Source organism: Oncorhynchus mykiss, chromosome 26 (assembly GCF_057628025.1).
Source record: "Oncorhynchus mykiss isolate SJ-2025 chromosome 26, ASM5762802v1, whole genome shotgun sequence".
Lineage (NCBI taxonomy): Eukaryota > Metazoa > Chordata > Actinopteri > Salmoniformes > Salmonidae > Oncorhynchus > Oncorhynchus mykiss.
Genome location: NC_143047.1, coordinates 7,098,895 through 7,115,237, shown reverse-complemented (window position 1 = coordinate 7,115,237; position 16,343 = coordinate 7,098,895). Strand labels below are relative to the sequence as shown.

General features: G+C 45.4%; 1 protein-coding gene across 2 annotated transcripts in view; it reads left to right on the top strand.

Annotated features, from left to right (window-relative positions):
• Positions 1–608: 608 nt before the first annotated feature.
• The window catches only part of LOC110506288 (neuron navigator 2), a 130,305-nt gene continuing 114,570 nt past the window's right edge, over positions 609–16,343 (top strand). For both annotated transcript variants that reach the window (XM_090221779.1, XM_036963581.2), the window contains exon 1: positions 609–1,473. In XM_090221779.1, coding sequence (XP_090077905.1) covers positions 1,234–1,473 — 240 coding nt within the window. In that variant the 5' untranslated portion in view covers positions 609–1,233. The remainder of the gene's footprint in view (positions 1,474–16,343) is intronic.

The window sequence follows — 16,343 nt, the reverse complement described above, 5'->3', positions numbered from 1 at the left end:
TGGCCCAGAGCCCGACAGTCTCGAACACACACACACACACACACAGTCTTGAACGATTAACTTTGTGGGGGGACACAATTCATTCCCATTCAAAATATTATTTTCCCTAACCCTAAAGCAAACCCTAGCTCCTAATACTAAACTTAATTCTAACCCTAAACCTCCTAGAAAAAGCGCTTTGACCTTGTGGGGACTAACAACATGTCCCCAGTTGGTCAAATGTTTGTTTGTTTCTATTCTTGTGGGGACACGCACGCACGCACGCACGCACAAACACACACACTCAGAGCTATTTACACACACACACACTCAGAGCTATTTACACACACACAAACTTTTTTGTGTAACAATGTGTATCTCAGCAGTTGGTCTTGGTCTGCACAGTGTGTATGACTGTATGGGGTGCATTGCAGGCGTCTACAGTGGCTACAACTCTCACTCTAGTCCTCTCATCCAGTCTTACAAAACTGGGAGGAGGGAGGGAGGGAGAATGAAGAAGGAGGGTGGCAGTGGAGACGAGAGAGAGAGAGAGGTAGAGAGAGAGAATGCCTAAGGCTGTCATCCAAACATGTCTGTCCTCCACTATCCCTAAGCCACACCTGCTACAGGGCCAATACTGGGGAGGGAGATAGAGAGGAGGAGGAATAGAGAGAGTGCCGTCACAGGCAGAGCGGTCGCCGACGCGAGTGGTCCTCCGTTGCTGTTCTCTCGTTTTTTTCTTTTCTTCTTCCTTTCCCTCGTTCCCTTCTTCCTCCTCATTTCCTCAAGGGAAGCAAAGAGTTTTTCCGTCTCTCATCCGGAGGAGATAATTAACTCCGCTAAACCAGGAAGAGAATACGAATACTCACTGAATCCGGGGAAATGGAACACTGCCAGCTCCTCCGTCAGAGTACAGGGAATTCCCAATAAGAGACTGGGAATACCGGTATTCCTAATAAACCAGAGCAGGGAACAGGTGGGATCTTAGGGAGGGAGCTGGACCTGGACTATTGCTCCCACTGTCGGATAGAGACTCCACTGATCCCTCCTCTTATAGATAGGAGCGTCAGGATTCAGAAAGACCACACGGACACTTCCCAACACATTGACTGTGTCCCATTATCCCACTCTTTTATTCCAGCTGGTAAGACTGTTTGCTTACTGGGAGGACAGCGTCGGCTTAACTGCTTGAGTGTGGTCGGACATTACCGTGTGTGTGTGTGTGTCTGAGACTATTTGGTGCCCCGGAGGAAGATGCCTGCCATTCTGCTGGCCTCTAAGATGAAGTCGGGACTGCCCAAGCCGGTGCACAGCGCTCTGCCCATTCCACAGGTGCCCTCGCGACCCCTCACCCTGCCCCTACCACTGCCCGTGCCCCTCAAGCCCTCCGACAGACACGTTCTCACGGTGGGCCCCCAGGGGGGCTCGGGACACCACCAGGGGCGCCCCAAAACCAGGCGCGCTCCAGCGACAGACGGTGGTATTGACACTCAGGTTAGAGAGCGCTTCGTCGTTCTCGTCTTCTGTCACTCCGGTTTTCCTCTCTTTCTCCCTTTGCCTCCATCCCTCCTCGCTCTGCTGTCTGTCTCTCTCTATCACTCCCTTTATCCCACACCTCCTCCTCTCGCTCTCCCTAGCTCTATTCCACAAAGGTATGTGTGTTTGCTCTGCTGTTTTCACTGTGTAATAGGAAGTATCTGTGGGTGGGTGGTTCTGCATTGATGTGTTGCCCCTTCAGGGAAGTGATGTGATTCCTTGAATGCATGCTCTTGAAGGGGAGGCTGCCTCCGTGAATGTAAAAGTGTCTTGGCATTTGACTCTGCCAGTGTCCAGGCAGGCTAGCAAGGCAAACTGACTCTCAGGATAGCAGGGGGTGGATGTTTTGGTTTGTTTGTGAATTATGGGTCTGCTTAGCAACGCTGCAGAAATGCCTCCGTGGAGAGAGCGATCCCTTGAATGCCATGTAAGGCTGTGCAGTGGGGGGAACGAGACGCAAGCGTGTTTGTGTGTGCGTGCGTGTGCGCATTTGAGTGTGTTCCGAGCAAGTGCTTGGCAACGTGTCCGTACCAAAACGTGACTTGGAGCGACTTTTAAAAATAGAGCAGAAATATCGTCTCCATAACATTTTAATAACACACTGTCCACAATTCATCCCTTTCGTTATTACATGTACCTTACTGATTGTGTGGTGTGTTAAGGTAGCTCATCGCGTTTTCTCTCTCTGTCTCTCTGTCTCTGTGTGTGTGACGTTGATACGGCAGCAGTCCTCACCATCAACTGGCTAGATTAACCCCTGATCACCCACATTTCTGTTGTGACTCGGGGATATGGAGGTGGTATGGTTTAACCCTACAGAATATCAACTGCTAGGAAAGGATGAGCCATTCGGGACTGCACTACCCTGCTCATGTCATCATATTTTCCTCTCTCTCTCTCTCTCTCTCTCTCTCTCCCTCTCTCTCTCCATATGCACCTTTTTCAAGATTCAGATCAGGTTGTGTGTGTGTGTGTGTGTGTGTGTTTGTGTGTGTGTGTGTGTTGTAGTTCCTTCTTTACTGGAGGGTTGTGTATTTTAGGTGGCTGGTTCTTTGCTGGGGTGACATTAGCTCAGTCTAACAGAGAGAGACAGCCATGCCACTGCTGTTACTATAGGCCATGGATCACTACACACAGGCTGCAGCTGCGTGTGCATGTGTTTAGAGTCTACGTGTGTTAGTCGAGTCTCCAAAAAAGCGAGACATCTCCATCCAGTCCTGTCAGAGGGTGCTGTGTGGTGGCCCAATCCCTATGAGACCTGTAGACTTTGCCTCTGTACCAGAATTCAGTAGTTAATCTACCCAGGCCAACCATGGTTTCCTTCACTACAGCCTAATTACACAGACTAATTGCCTGGGAACAGCATGCTTCCCTCAGCCTCATCAATTTCTTCTCCCTTTTCCTCTCTCCCCCGTTGTCTTTACTCTTTTCTCCTCTCCTTTCCTCCCCATAGGAGAGCAGAGGCAAGAGAGTTGGGAACAGAACATTTGTATTTGGTCCAGAGATAACACAATTCTCCATGGCTGCGTGGGGTCTGGCCATGGCCTCTCTCTGCTCTCTCTATCCCCTCCTGGGTAAATCCGATCACAGTCTCTGATGGACAGACACTAACCAGGTGATAAAGAGGGAATTAGATGATAAACTCTAGAGGGTTCTGATTGCTGTGGGGCTTCCATTCTTCGAATAATTGTATATTTCTCTTGCTCCATCTCTCGCTGTTTGCCTCCGACTCTTTCGGGCCCCCTCATTCTCTCTCCCTTTCTCCTTCAATTTTCTTGGATTAATATGTTATTTAACTTGTCTGTCCTCGTTTGCAACACTCATTTCCCGGGTTCCAAACTGCCTCTGGAAGCAAGACCTGTTTGTTGGGAGCTTCATGAAATGGGTTTCCATGGCCGAGCAGCCACACACAATCCTACGATCACCATGCGCAATGCCAACCGTCGGCTGGAGTTGTGTAAAGCTCGCTGCCACTGGACTCTGGAGCTGTGGAAATGCGTTCTCTGGAGGGAAGAATCACTCTTCACCATCACGCAGTCCGACAGACAAATCTGGGTTTGGCGGATGCCAGGAGAAGGCTACCTGCCCAAATGTATAGTGCCCACTGTAAAGTTTGGTGGAGGAGGAATAATGGTCTGGAGCTGTTTTTCATTGTTCGGGCTAGGCCCTTTAGTTCCAGTGAAGGGAAATCTTAACGCTACAGCATACAATGACATTCTAGACGATTCTGTGCTTCCAACTTTGTGGCAACAGTTTGAGGAAGGCCCTTTCCTGTTTCAGCATGACAATATCCCCGTCCACAAAGAGCCCGCAGCAAATGTTCCAACATCTAGTGGAACGCCTTCCCAGAAGAGTGGAGGCTGTTATTGCAGCAAAGTGGGGACCAACACCATATCAATCCCCATGATTTTGGAATGAGATTTTCGACAAGCAGGTGTCTGCATACCTTTGGTCATGTAGTGTAGATTGTCAATGATTGAGGGGGACATTAGCTGTAATCTGGGATTAGGAAGAGAGGAGTATCAGTCATATACCAGACCACATGACCCCTCGCTGTCATATGTACTGTTTGTAAAATATAGTCTACACATGCACACACACACACACACATGCACTCACCGTCCCAGACCAGTTGGGTTAAATGGGGAAATGTCTACAAGTTTCTAAAACGCAGATTCACACACTCTCTTCTCTCTGAAAGTGCTCTCTGAGATCATGCATAATGCAGAGAGACGGAGAGAGCGACGTGGTTGACCAGATGGCCATAAATATATACCGCACATAGCGTGTGTGTGTGTGCACCTTTACATGTGTGTATGTGTATCTCTCGAATGAAAATGTTTGAGATACAAGTGCATCGGCCCGCGAACCCCAAACCAATCCAAATCGTAGCATGCACTGGCCAGAAAATCGATTCAAATGTTTCGAATCGCCGGTTCGCTCAAATGTTTTGCTGATATTACATTCGTTCTTACCTCTACCTTCCGAAAATACCTCCCGTATTTTGTGTCGAACTGCATGTCACTGTGTTGACAGTAATGTTGCATGCCGAACAACCCCAGGCAATATCCCAGAAGAGTGGGATATAGTCAAACTCAAAGATTAACCTGTGCGCTGTGCCCCAGTTTCGCTCGCTGAACAACGAGAGCTCGCCAGCCGTTTGCTGGTTTATTGTTATCTATGTGCTGTTGAAAATTGTGTTTAACAGGAACAGGTGTTGTGCTGGAAAATCTCCCCCCTGCCAGAATCCCCCCCCCCCCCCCTCGCGTGAACGCGCGCACACACTCAATTCTTCATTGCAGTGACTTGCTTGCTAGTTGACATTTCTGCTCTTCTCTCCGTTGTCAGTTTAGTCTATATTTCACTGATTTTAGTAGCAGAACGCATTTTTACAGACGAATACACTTAAAACAAATTGCCAAACCGAAAATGGCAGACATTACTAGTGCCTCCCCCGCAATCGAACCGCCATAAAAATAAAAATAATGAAACGCAGGTTAACGTAATCATTGACAGCTGCCTTGAAGGACACACACAACATGCTTTCTGCTACGAAGATCAGTGAAATGTAGGCTAAACTGACAACGGAGTGAAGAGCAGAAATCTCAACTAGCAAGCAAGTTGCAGCATTGAAGAATTGAGTGTGTGCGTGTTCACGCGAATGGGTAGGGGGGATTCTGTCGGGGGGGGGGGGGGATTCTCCGGCTCACAACGGAAGAAAAGTAAGCTACCCGAGGCACAACTCACGTCTGTCTACATGCTGAACGGGGTTTACAATATATTTTATTTTGATTGTTGAAGTTCACCATCAGCAATAGTTTTGGTAGTTTTGCTTAAACTATCAGTGTATATGTAAATGTTTTGATATAACGAGGACAACAAGCACTTTTGTGCAGCGCACTGTATGGTTGAAGCAAGAGGAGAAGAGAAGATTACTCTCTAAAAACTCCCTAAACAGTCAAAACCATTCGATTTTGAGACCGGGTGAATCCAAAGTCCTATATATTAATTGGCCATGTCATAGCTAATTTGTAAATGATAAATATTGATACATTACTAGCTAAAACACTTAATCTCCAAAAATGACAACTTAGTTAGTGGGTGCTGGTGATTTCAGAACCAAAGTGCGGGAGACAAAAATAAAAGGGAACATTGTCCCCCTAATCTGATAGTGACCGATGCCTTTATGGCTCAGCTCAGGTGCCTACATAGTACATACGCCATAGACATATATACAAAAGTATGTGGACACCCCTTAAAATTAGTAGATTCAGTTATTTCAGCAACACCATTGCTGACAGGTGTATAACACCGAGCACACAGCCATGCAATCTCCATAGACAAACATTGCCAGTAGAATGGTCTTACTGAAGAGCTCAGGTACTTTCAACATGGCACCGTCATAGGATGCCACCTTTCCAACAAGTCAGTTTCGTCAAATTTCTGCCCTGCTAGGGCTGCCCCAGTCAACTGTTAGTGCTGTTATTGTGAAGTAGAAATGTCTAGGAGCGACAACGGTTTAGAAGCGAAGTGGTAGGCCACACAAGCTCACAGAAAGGGACCACCGACTGCTGAAGTGAGTAAAAATGTTGTCTGTCCTCAGTTGCAACACTCACTACCGAGTTCCAAACTGCTTCTGGAAGCAACGTCAGCACAAGAACTGTTCGTCGGGAGCTTCATGAAATGGTCTTCCATGGCCGAGCAGCCACACACCAGCCCAAGATCACCATGCGCAATGCCAAGTGTCAGCTGGAGTGGTGTAAAGCTCGCCGCCATTGGACTCGGGAGCAGTGGAAACGCATTCTCTAGAGTGATCACCATATGGCAGTCCGATGGACGGATCTGGGTTTGGCAGATGCCAGGAGAACGCTACCTGCCCCAATGCATAGTGCCAACTGTAAAGTTTGGTGGAGGAGGAATAATGGTCTGGGGGCTGTTTTTTGTTGTGGTAATTTACACACACACACACACAGAAGTCAGCTCAGACAGATCCATCTCAGAGAGACCCAGCTTATGAGCTCCATCAGCAGCAGATTTTGAATTTTAGATTTGGAAAATGATCATGCAACAAATGTTGGTGCATCAAATCGTATCACGTCGAACCGAATCGCAACGACTCGTCCTCTAATCAAACCTAACCGCACTGAATCGTTTTAAAACCAAAACGTATCGTTGCTGTATCGGAGCCTATGTATCTCGATACGTATAGAATTGTCTTGAAAGGAAAATATGCACATCCCTAGTCTTTATGAGAGAGGGAAATCATCTTTCCAGGCAAATGACTTGGCACACTGACATATTTGCTTGCAATGAACAGTACACATGCAGACTCTACTGGCCTCTAGTGGTGTGCATACGTTATGTACTGCATCACCTCTCCCTCTGTTGCTGAGCAGTGAATACAGCCAGAGTGGCACAATTGCCAAACCGGCAGGAAGGAGGTAGTCAAGGCCATCAATGCTCTGTGTGTGTGTGTGTGTGTGTGTGTGTGTGTGTGTGTGCACGCTTGCGTGCGTGTGTTTGTCACAGTCAAAGGGCGTCACTGCCACTCCTTGTCTATGGTGTATAAATGCTGTTCACTATACAAAACATTGCCTGTGTATTTAGAGAATGCCTCTGAACGAGGATGTGTGTTGTGTATAAGGTGAAAGGAGAATGTGTGTGTGTGTGTGTGTGTGCGGGGGCGGGGTGTTTGTCTTCACTATGCATTCATAGCACTTCTTTACAGAGTATTTTCAGGAGTGTGTTTTCTTTGATCTCCAGGGAGCACATCACCCCCCCCCCCCCTTTCTCCCCTATTGTTTCTCTGCCTCTTTCACTTCCTCCTCTCCTTTCCCTCTTTCCCTCCCTCAATATCTAACTGCAATGTTGCTGGTTCATTTATCCTTGGCTGTGGAAGTGACTGTATACGGCCTTGTTATTCTTATTGTGTAACTTTTATTCTTACTTTTTTTTATTTTAGTCTTCTTGGTAAATGTTTTCTTCTTCTTGAACAGCACTATTGGTTAAGGGCTTGTAAGTCAGCATTTCACGGTAAAGTGTACACTTGTTGTATTCGGCGAATGTGACAAATACAATTTGATTTGACAGAGAGAGGAGGTTGGAAAAAAGCACAATGGCAGTAGCTTCTAGGGGCGTCGAGGATGCTGAACACCTCAGTCTGCTTATGGGGAAGAAGAAGTTAGAACGTATCGATAATCTTAGAAATTGTTGCATGTTGTGTTTATATTTTTGGAGACAATGAACCTTCCTCCTTTCAGCCATACACACATTTTTGTAATTATATCTTATTCCATTTCTCCATTTGTAGCATTGATCTGTCTGTCACAGTTAGGGTGGTAAGTGAACCTTGCCTATTGTGGCAGCTTGTCATAGACCTTTCTGATGGACATGTCCGCACACACACACACACACACACACACACACACACACACATGGCAGGTGCAGCGAAATGCTTGTGTTACTAGCTCCAGCAGTGCAGTAGAAGGTCTTGCAAATACAATACAAATGTCTATTTCTTATTTTATCGAGTGAGAGTGAGAATATAAAGACTTTATGTGATGTGTATAATTTGGAAAATATTTGTGTTTCTTTTTTTTCATTTTATATACTTTCACATACTCTGGATAGGTGCAGTGAAATGTGTTGTTTTACATGGTCCCCCGTAGTAGTACAGCGTCCCTGGAGCAAATGAGGGTGTTATGTACAGTAGTAAGTATATTAAGGTATGTCGACAATATAGTATATACAGTATCATTCAAAAGTTTGGACACACACATTCAAGGGTTTTTCATTATTTTGTACTATTTTCTACATTGTAGAATAATAGTGAAGACATCAAAAGTGTGAAATAACACATATGGAATTATGTAGTAACCAAAAAGTGTTAAACAAAACAAAATATATTTGAGATTGTTCAAAGTAGCCACCTTTTTCCGTAATAACAGCTTTGCACACTCTTGGCATTCTCTCGACCAGCTTCAAGAGGTAGTCACCTGAAATGCATTTCAATTAACAGGTGTGGCTTGTTAAAAGTTAATTTGTGGAATTTCTTTCCGTCTTAATGCGTTTGAGCCAATCACTTGTGTTGTGACAAGGTAGGGTTGGTATACAGAAGATAGTCCTATTTGGTAAAAGACCAAGTCCATATTATATCAAGAACAGCTCAAATAAGCAAAGAGAAACGACAGTCCATCATTACGTTAAGACATGAAGGTCAGTCAATCTGGAAAATGTCAAGAACTTTTGAAGTTTCTTCAAGCACAGTCACAAAAACCATCAAGCACTATGATGAAACTGGCTCTCACGAGGACCGCCACAGGAAAGGAAGACCCAGAGTTGCTTCTGCTGCAGAGGATAAGTTCATTAAATAAATGCTTCACAAAGTTCAAGTAACAGACACATCTCAACATCAACTGTTCAGAGGAGAGTGTGAATCAGGCCTTCATGGTCGAATTTCTGCAAAGAATTGACTACTAAAGGACACCAATAAGAAGAAGAGACTTGCTTGGGCCAGGAAACATGACCAATGGACATTAGACCGGTGGAAAACTGTCCTTTCGTCTGATGAGTCCAAATTTGACATTTTTGGTTCCAACCGCCGTGTCTTTGTGAGACGCAGAGTAGGTGAACGGATGATCTCCGCATGTGTGGTTCCCACCGCGAAGCATGGAGGAGGAGGTGTGATGGTGTGGGCAGGGGCGTTGCCCATGAAAAAAACTTACCGTGCCCCTAACATAGAAATCAGAATGTTTCAGATTAAAATAACGTACTGAACAATGTTAGTACATTTAATAACTGTAAGCTTCTGCTGCTCTATACGTGCAGATTCTAGTTTCCACCTTCATCCTCTGCCTATATTAACATTAGGAACCAAAAATGTTTGCAATACTGTTAACAAAAACTGTCTGTGTCATGAGATTTTTATGACGCTTTATTACACTGCTCAAAAAAATAAAGGGAACACTTTAAACAAGTCAATCACACTTCTGTGAAATCAAACTGTCCACTTAGGAAGCAACACTGATTGACAATACATTTCACATGTTGTTGTGCAAATGGAATAGACAACAGGTGGAAATTATAGGCAATTAAGCAAGACACCCCCAATAAAGGAGTGGTTGTGCAGGTGGTGACCACAGACCACTTCTCAGTTCCTATGCTTCCTGGCTGATGTTTTGGTCACTTTTGAATGCTGGCGGTGCTTTCACTCTAGTGGTAGCATGAGACGGAGTCTACAACCCACACAAGTGGCTCAGGTAGTGCAGCTCATCCAGGATGGCACATCAATGCGAGCTGTGGCAAGAAGGTTTATTGTGTCTGTCAGTGTGTCCAGAGCATGGAGGCGCTACCAGGAGAAAGGCCAGTAGATCAGGAGACGTGGAGGAGGCCGTAGGAGGGCAACAACCCAGCAGCAGGACCGCTACCTCCGCCTTTGTGCAAGGAGGAGCAGGAGGAGCACTGCCAGAGCCCTGCAAAATGACCTCCAGCAGGCCACAAATGTGCATGTATCTACTCAAACGGTCAGAAACAGACTCCATGAGGGTGGTATGAGGGCCCGACGTCCACAGGTGGGGGTTGTGCTTACAGCCCAAAACCGTGTAGGACGTTTGGCATTTGCCAGAGAACACCAAGATTGGCAAATTCTCCACTGGCGCCCTGTGCTCTTCACAGATGAAAGCAGGTACACATGTGACAGACGTGACAGAGTTTGGAGACGCCGTGGAGAATGTTCTGCTGCCTGCAACATCCTCCAGCATGACCGGTTTGGCGGTGGGTAAGTCATGGTGTGGGGTGGCATTTCTTTGGGGAGCTGCACAGCCCTCCATGTGCTCGCCAGAGGTAGCCTGACTGCCATTAGGTACCGAGATGAGATCCTCAGACCCCTTGTGAGACCATATGCTGGTGCGGTTGGCCCTGGGTTTCTCCTAATGCAAGACAATGATAGACCTCATGTGGCTGGAGTGTGTCAGCAGGTTCCTGCAAGAGGAAGGCATTGATGCTATGGACTGGCCCGCCCGTTCCCCAGACCTGAATCCAATTGAGCACATCTGGGACATCTCGCTCCATTCACCAACGCCACGTTGCACCACAGACTGTCCAGGAGTTGGCGGATGCTTTAGTCCAGGTCTGGGAGGAGATCCCTCAGGAGACCATCTGCCACCTCATCAGGAGCATGCCCAGGCGTTGTAGGGAGGTCATACAGGCACGTGGAGGCCACACACACTACTGAGCCTCATTTTGACTTGTTTTAAGGATATTACATCAAAGTTGGATCAGCCTGTAGTGTGGTTTTCCACTTTAATTTTGAGTGTGGCTCCAAATCCAGACCTCCATAAGTTGATAAATTTGATTTCCATTGATTAATTTGTGTGATTTTGTTGTCTGCACATTCAACTATGTAAAGAAAAAAGTATGTAATAAGAATATTTCATTCATTCAGATCTAGGATGTGTTATTTTAGTGTTCCCTTTGTTTTTTTGAGCAGTGTATAAATAACCATACAATTGGTGACGTAGTTTTTAATATGTGGCATTGTATTCCGTTTTAATGAAGAAATTACCAATGATCCATGTTTAAGATTAAATAATTTATTTACCAATTTTTATTAACAAGGCTAACCCTCTTCTGCCCTATGCATAATTCCTAAATATACACCTAAATAACACACACAAAATTGTAACGGTTTTCTTGAGTCGAAGGAGAGGCGGACCAAAACGCAGCGTGGTTATTATTCATGGTTCTTTAATCAAGAAACTATACATGAATAGACTAACAAAACAAGAAATGTGAACAACCAAAACAGCCCTATCTGGTGCAAACACAGAGACAGGAACAATCACCCACAAACCCCAACACCAAACAGGCTACCTAAATATGGTTCCCAATCAGAGACAATGACTAACACCTGCCTCTCATTGAGAACCATATCAGGCCAAACACAGAAACAGACAAATATAGAATGCCCACTCAGATCACACCCCGACCAAACAAAACATAGAAACATACAAAGCAAACTATGGTCAGGGTGTGACAAAAATAAAGAAAATCCTGAACCATGTGGACTGCAAACGTAAATAGGGTACCTACAGAGAAACTGCAACTGTAGTGTCAAGACATTATGTGGGCATTCCTGAGTAAGTTCAACAGAAGATAAACCATAGCAGATAATACTCTGAAACAGTATCTTGTGATGGTTGGGTAGAGATTCCTGATCTGATTGTGGTTATACGTATTCATTTTCATCACAGATTTAAAAACAAATGATAGACAAATAATTCTCTAAACATTTAGGGGCCCCTACCAGGCTAGGTGTAACAGGGTGAGTGACGGGTTGCCCGGAAGTCAGGCGCAGGAGAGCGGAGATGGGTGATAACAGGAGAACTTTAATGTACACCCTGGCCCAAAGGCACAGGCAAGGCAGCACAAAGCACAACCACGGTAACATGAACCGGATTAAACAAAACAAACAAACCTAGATTAGAAACAAACCTAGAGCAAGCCAGCCTGTTACGTAACACCCTACACAAAGAACAATTCCACACACAGACATGGGGGAAACAGAGGGTAATATACATTTAGTCTGATGGGGGAATGTGAACCAGGTGTGCGGGAAAACAAGACAAAACAAATGGAAAATGAAAGGTGGAGCGGCGATGGCTAGAAGACCGGTGACGTCGATTGCCGACCGCCGCTCGAACAAGGAGAGGGACCGATTTCGTCGGAAGTCGTGACACTAGGGCACCATGAATCATTCATGTCCCCCCCCCCTTAACAACACCCTTGGGTGTGGGGGTGCTTTTCGGGTGACACTGTCTCTGATTTATTTAGAATTTAAGGCACACTTAACCAGCATGGCTACCATAGCATTCTGCAGCGATACGCCATCCCATGTGGTTTGGGTTTAGTGGGACTATCATTTGTTTTTCAACAGGACAATGACCCAACACACCTCCAGGCTGTGTAAGGGCTATTTGACCAAGAAGGAGAGTGATGGAGTGCTGCATCAGATGACCTGGCCTCCACAGTCACCCGACCTCAACCCATTTGAGATGGTTTGGGATGAGTTGGACCGCAGAGTGAAAGAACAGCAGCCAACAAGTGCTCAGCATAGGTGGGAAATCCCTCAAGACTGTTGGAAAAGCATTCCAGGTGAAGCTGGTTGAGAGAATGCCAAGAGTGTACAAAGCTGTAATCAAGGCAAAGGGTGGCTACTTTGAAGAATCTCAAATATAAAATATATGTTCATTTGTTTAACACTTTTTTGGTTACTACGTGATTCCACATGTGTTATTTCATAGTTTTGATGTCTTCACTATTATTCTACAATGTAGAAAATAGTAAAAAAATAAGAAAAACCCTTCAATGAGTAGGTGTGTCCAATCTTTTTTCTGATACTGTACACAGTGAGTAAACAACAGTATATAAACAGACTATGAGGGACACGTGCACACACACACACACACACACACACACACACACACACACACACACACACACACACATCCATCTGCCAGCAGTGTGATAGGGAGGTCTTATCTTAATAAGCATTTCTCCAGATAAAGGCTTTGAGTCTGCCTTTATGAAAAGCCTGGTTCTCATTAAGAGTCATAACCAAGGCTTAGGGCTTATCTATGTTAGTGTCTGAATGAAAAGCACACCGCAATGACCGCCTATTGGAGAGGTTTAATTTCTCCCAGTATTTGCTCAAATGATCTCAAAGCAAGTATCGATTCATGATGTAGAGGGACCTTCAGTTAAGAGAGAACGAGCTTTGCTGAGAGCAATATTAAAATCTTAACTACATTTCTTTATTATTGTCTGGGATGTCGGAAGGCTAGATATTCATCTATCTCTCCGCGTGAGATTTAGCATCGGCACGGAGTTCCATTAATCAAACCATTAGATTAGAGCATGCATAATGTGTTGATAATGACTCTCGTCATTTGAATTATTGTAATTGGGTCTAATTTAATTCACACTCAATTTAATTCTCAGACTTTGAACTTGATCAGGTGCTGGGTTCAGAGAGCGGCTAAGTTTTTGATTGGTGGCATTTGTGAATATATTACCATGTGGATTCATATCTAATTAATTGACCCTAATGGAATGATATTGATTGGCGGTAGATGTTTCTCTCCGCTACTCCCTTCATCCTCCATACTCTCTTTACAATCAACAGCCTTGGAACCCTCTTAACCTCTAGTATTGTCTCAGGGACCATTGACTTTAATGGTGCCCGTATTTTACCAGTTGTTTAGGCCTTCTAGAGACACATAGGGCCCAGTGGGTGAGAATGAAAGGGAAGAGGGATTGGACTCTATTTCCTGCTGCATTAGATTGCTAATTTCCCCTCACAGTGGATAAACTGGCTGGAGGTCTGGCTGACTTCATTGCTTTTTACCATGACAAAGGGGAAGGAGAAGGGGAATGCATTCCCATATCAAATAAAATTGTATTTGTCACATGCAGTGTAAGACCTTACAGTGAAATGATTACTTACCTTTAACCAACAATGCAAGTTTTAAAAAACAAAATACACCTAAAAAATAAATGAAATTAAATTTAAGAGCAGCAGTAAAAATAACAATTGTGAGGCTATATACCGGAACAGAGTCAATGTGCGGGGGCACCGGTTAGTCGAGGTAATTGAGTTAATACTGTATGTACATGTAGGTAGAGTTATTAAAGTGACTTTGCATAGGAAATAAGCAGAGAGTAGCAGCAGCGTAAAAGAGGGGGGGGGACAATGCAAATAGTCTGGGTATCCATTTGATTAGATGTTCAGTAGTCTTATGACTTGGGGGTAGAAGCTGTTAAGAAGCCTCTTGGACCTAGACTTGGCGCTCCGGTACTGCTTGCCGTGCGGTAGCAGAGAGAACAGTCTATGACTGGGGTGGCTGGAGTTTTTGACAATATTTATGGCCTTCCACTGACACCGTCTGGTATAGAGGTCCTGAATTGCAGGAAGCTTGGCTCCAGTGATGTACTGGGCCGTACGCACTATCCTCTGTAGTGCCTTGCGGTCAGAGGCCGAGCACTTGCCATACCAGGCAGTGATGCAACCAACCAACCAGTCATGCTCTCGATGGTGCAGCTGTAGAAACTTTTGAGGATCTGAGGACCCATTGCAAATCTTCTCAGTCTCCTGAGGGGGAATAGATTGTGTCGTGCCCTCTTCACGACTGTCTTTGTGTGCTTGGACCATGTTAGTTTGTTGGTGATGTGGACACCAAGGAACTTGAAGCTCTCAACCTGCTCCACTACAGCCCCGCTGATGAGAATGGGGGTGAACTCAGTCCTCCTTTTCCTGTAGTCCACAATCATCTCCTTTGTCTTGATCACGTTACGGGAGAGGTTGTTGTCCTTGCACCACAAGGCCAGGTCTCTGGCCTCCCTATAGGCTGTCTCGTCACTGTCGGTGATCAGGCCTACCACTGTTGTGTCATCAGCAAACTTAATGGAGTCGTGCCTGGCCATGCAGTCATGAGTGAACAGGGAGTACAGGAGGGGACTGAGCACGCACCCCTGAGGGGTCCCTGGGTTGAGGATCAGCGTGTTGGATATGTTGTTACCTACCCTTACCAACTGGGGGTGGCCTGTCAGGAAGTCCAGGATCCAGTTGCAGTAGGAGGTGTTTAGTCCCAGGATCCTTAGCTTAGTGATGAGCTATGAGGGCTTTATGGTGTTGAACGCTAAGCTGTAGTCAATGAATAGCATTCTCAAATAGGTGTTCCTTTTGTCCAGGTGTGAAAGGGCAGTGTGGAGTGCAATAGAGATTGCATCATCTGTGGATCTGTTGCGGTGGTATGCAAATTGGAGTGGGTCTAGGGTTTCTGGGATAATGGTGTTGATGTGAGCCATGACCAGCCTTGTGAGCCATGACCAGCCTTTCGTAGCACTTCATGGCTACAGATGTGAGTGGTAGTAGCCTAGTGGTTAGAGCGTTGGACTAGTAACCGAAAGGTTGCAATATCGAATCCCTGAGCTGACAAGGTAAACATCTGTTGTTTTGTCCCTGAACAAGGCATTTAACCCACTGTTCCTAGGCCGTCATTGAAAATAAGTATTTGTTCTTAACTGACTTGCCTAGTTAAATAAGGGTTAAAACAAATAGGCAGGTTACCATAATTTTCTTGGGTTCAGGGACTATGGTGGTCTGCTTGAAACATGTTCGTATTACAGATTCAGACAGGGAGATTTTGAAAATGTCAGTGAAGACACTTGCCAGTTGGTCAGCGCATGCTCAGAGTACACGTCCTGGTAATCAGTCTGAATGTTGACCTGTTTAAAAGTCTTACTCACATCGGCTACGGAGAGTGTGATCACACAGTCGTCTGGAACAGCTGATGCTCTCATGCATGTTTCAGTGTTACTTGCATCGATGCGAGCATAAAAGTAATGTAGCTCTTCTGGTAGGCTTCTGGTAGGCTTGTAGGCTGCGCTTCCCTTTGTAGTCTGTAATAGTTTGCAAGCCCTGCCACATCTGACGAGCATCGGAGCCGGTGTAGTACGATTCGATCTTAGTCCTGGTTCGTCGGGGGGGTATAGGGGGATTCCTTATAAGCTTCCGGGTTAGAATCCCGCTCCTTGAAAGCGGCAGCTCTACCCTTTAGCTCAATGTGGATGTTGCCTGTAATCCATAGCCTCTGGTTGCGGTATGTACGTATAGTCACTGTAGGGACGATGTCATTGATGCACTTATTGCTGAAGCCAGTGACTGATGTGGTGTAATCCTCAATGCCATCGGAGGAATCCCAGAATATATTCCAGTCTGTGCTAGCAAAACAGTCTTGTAGTTTAGCATCTGCTTCATCTGAGCACCTTTT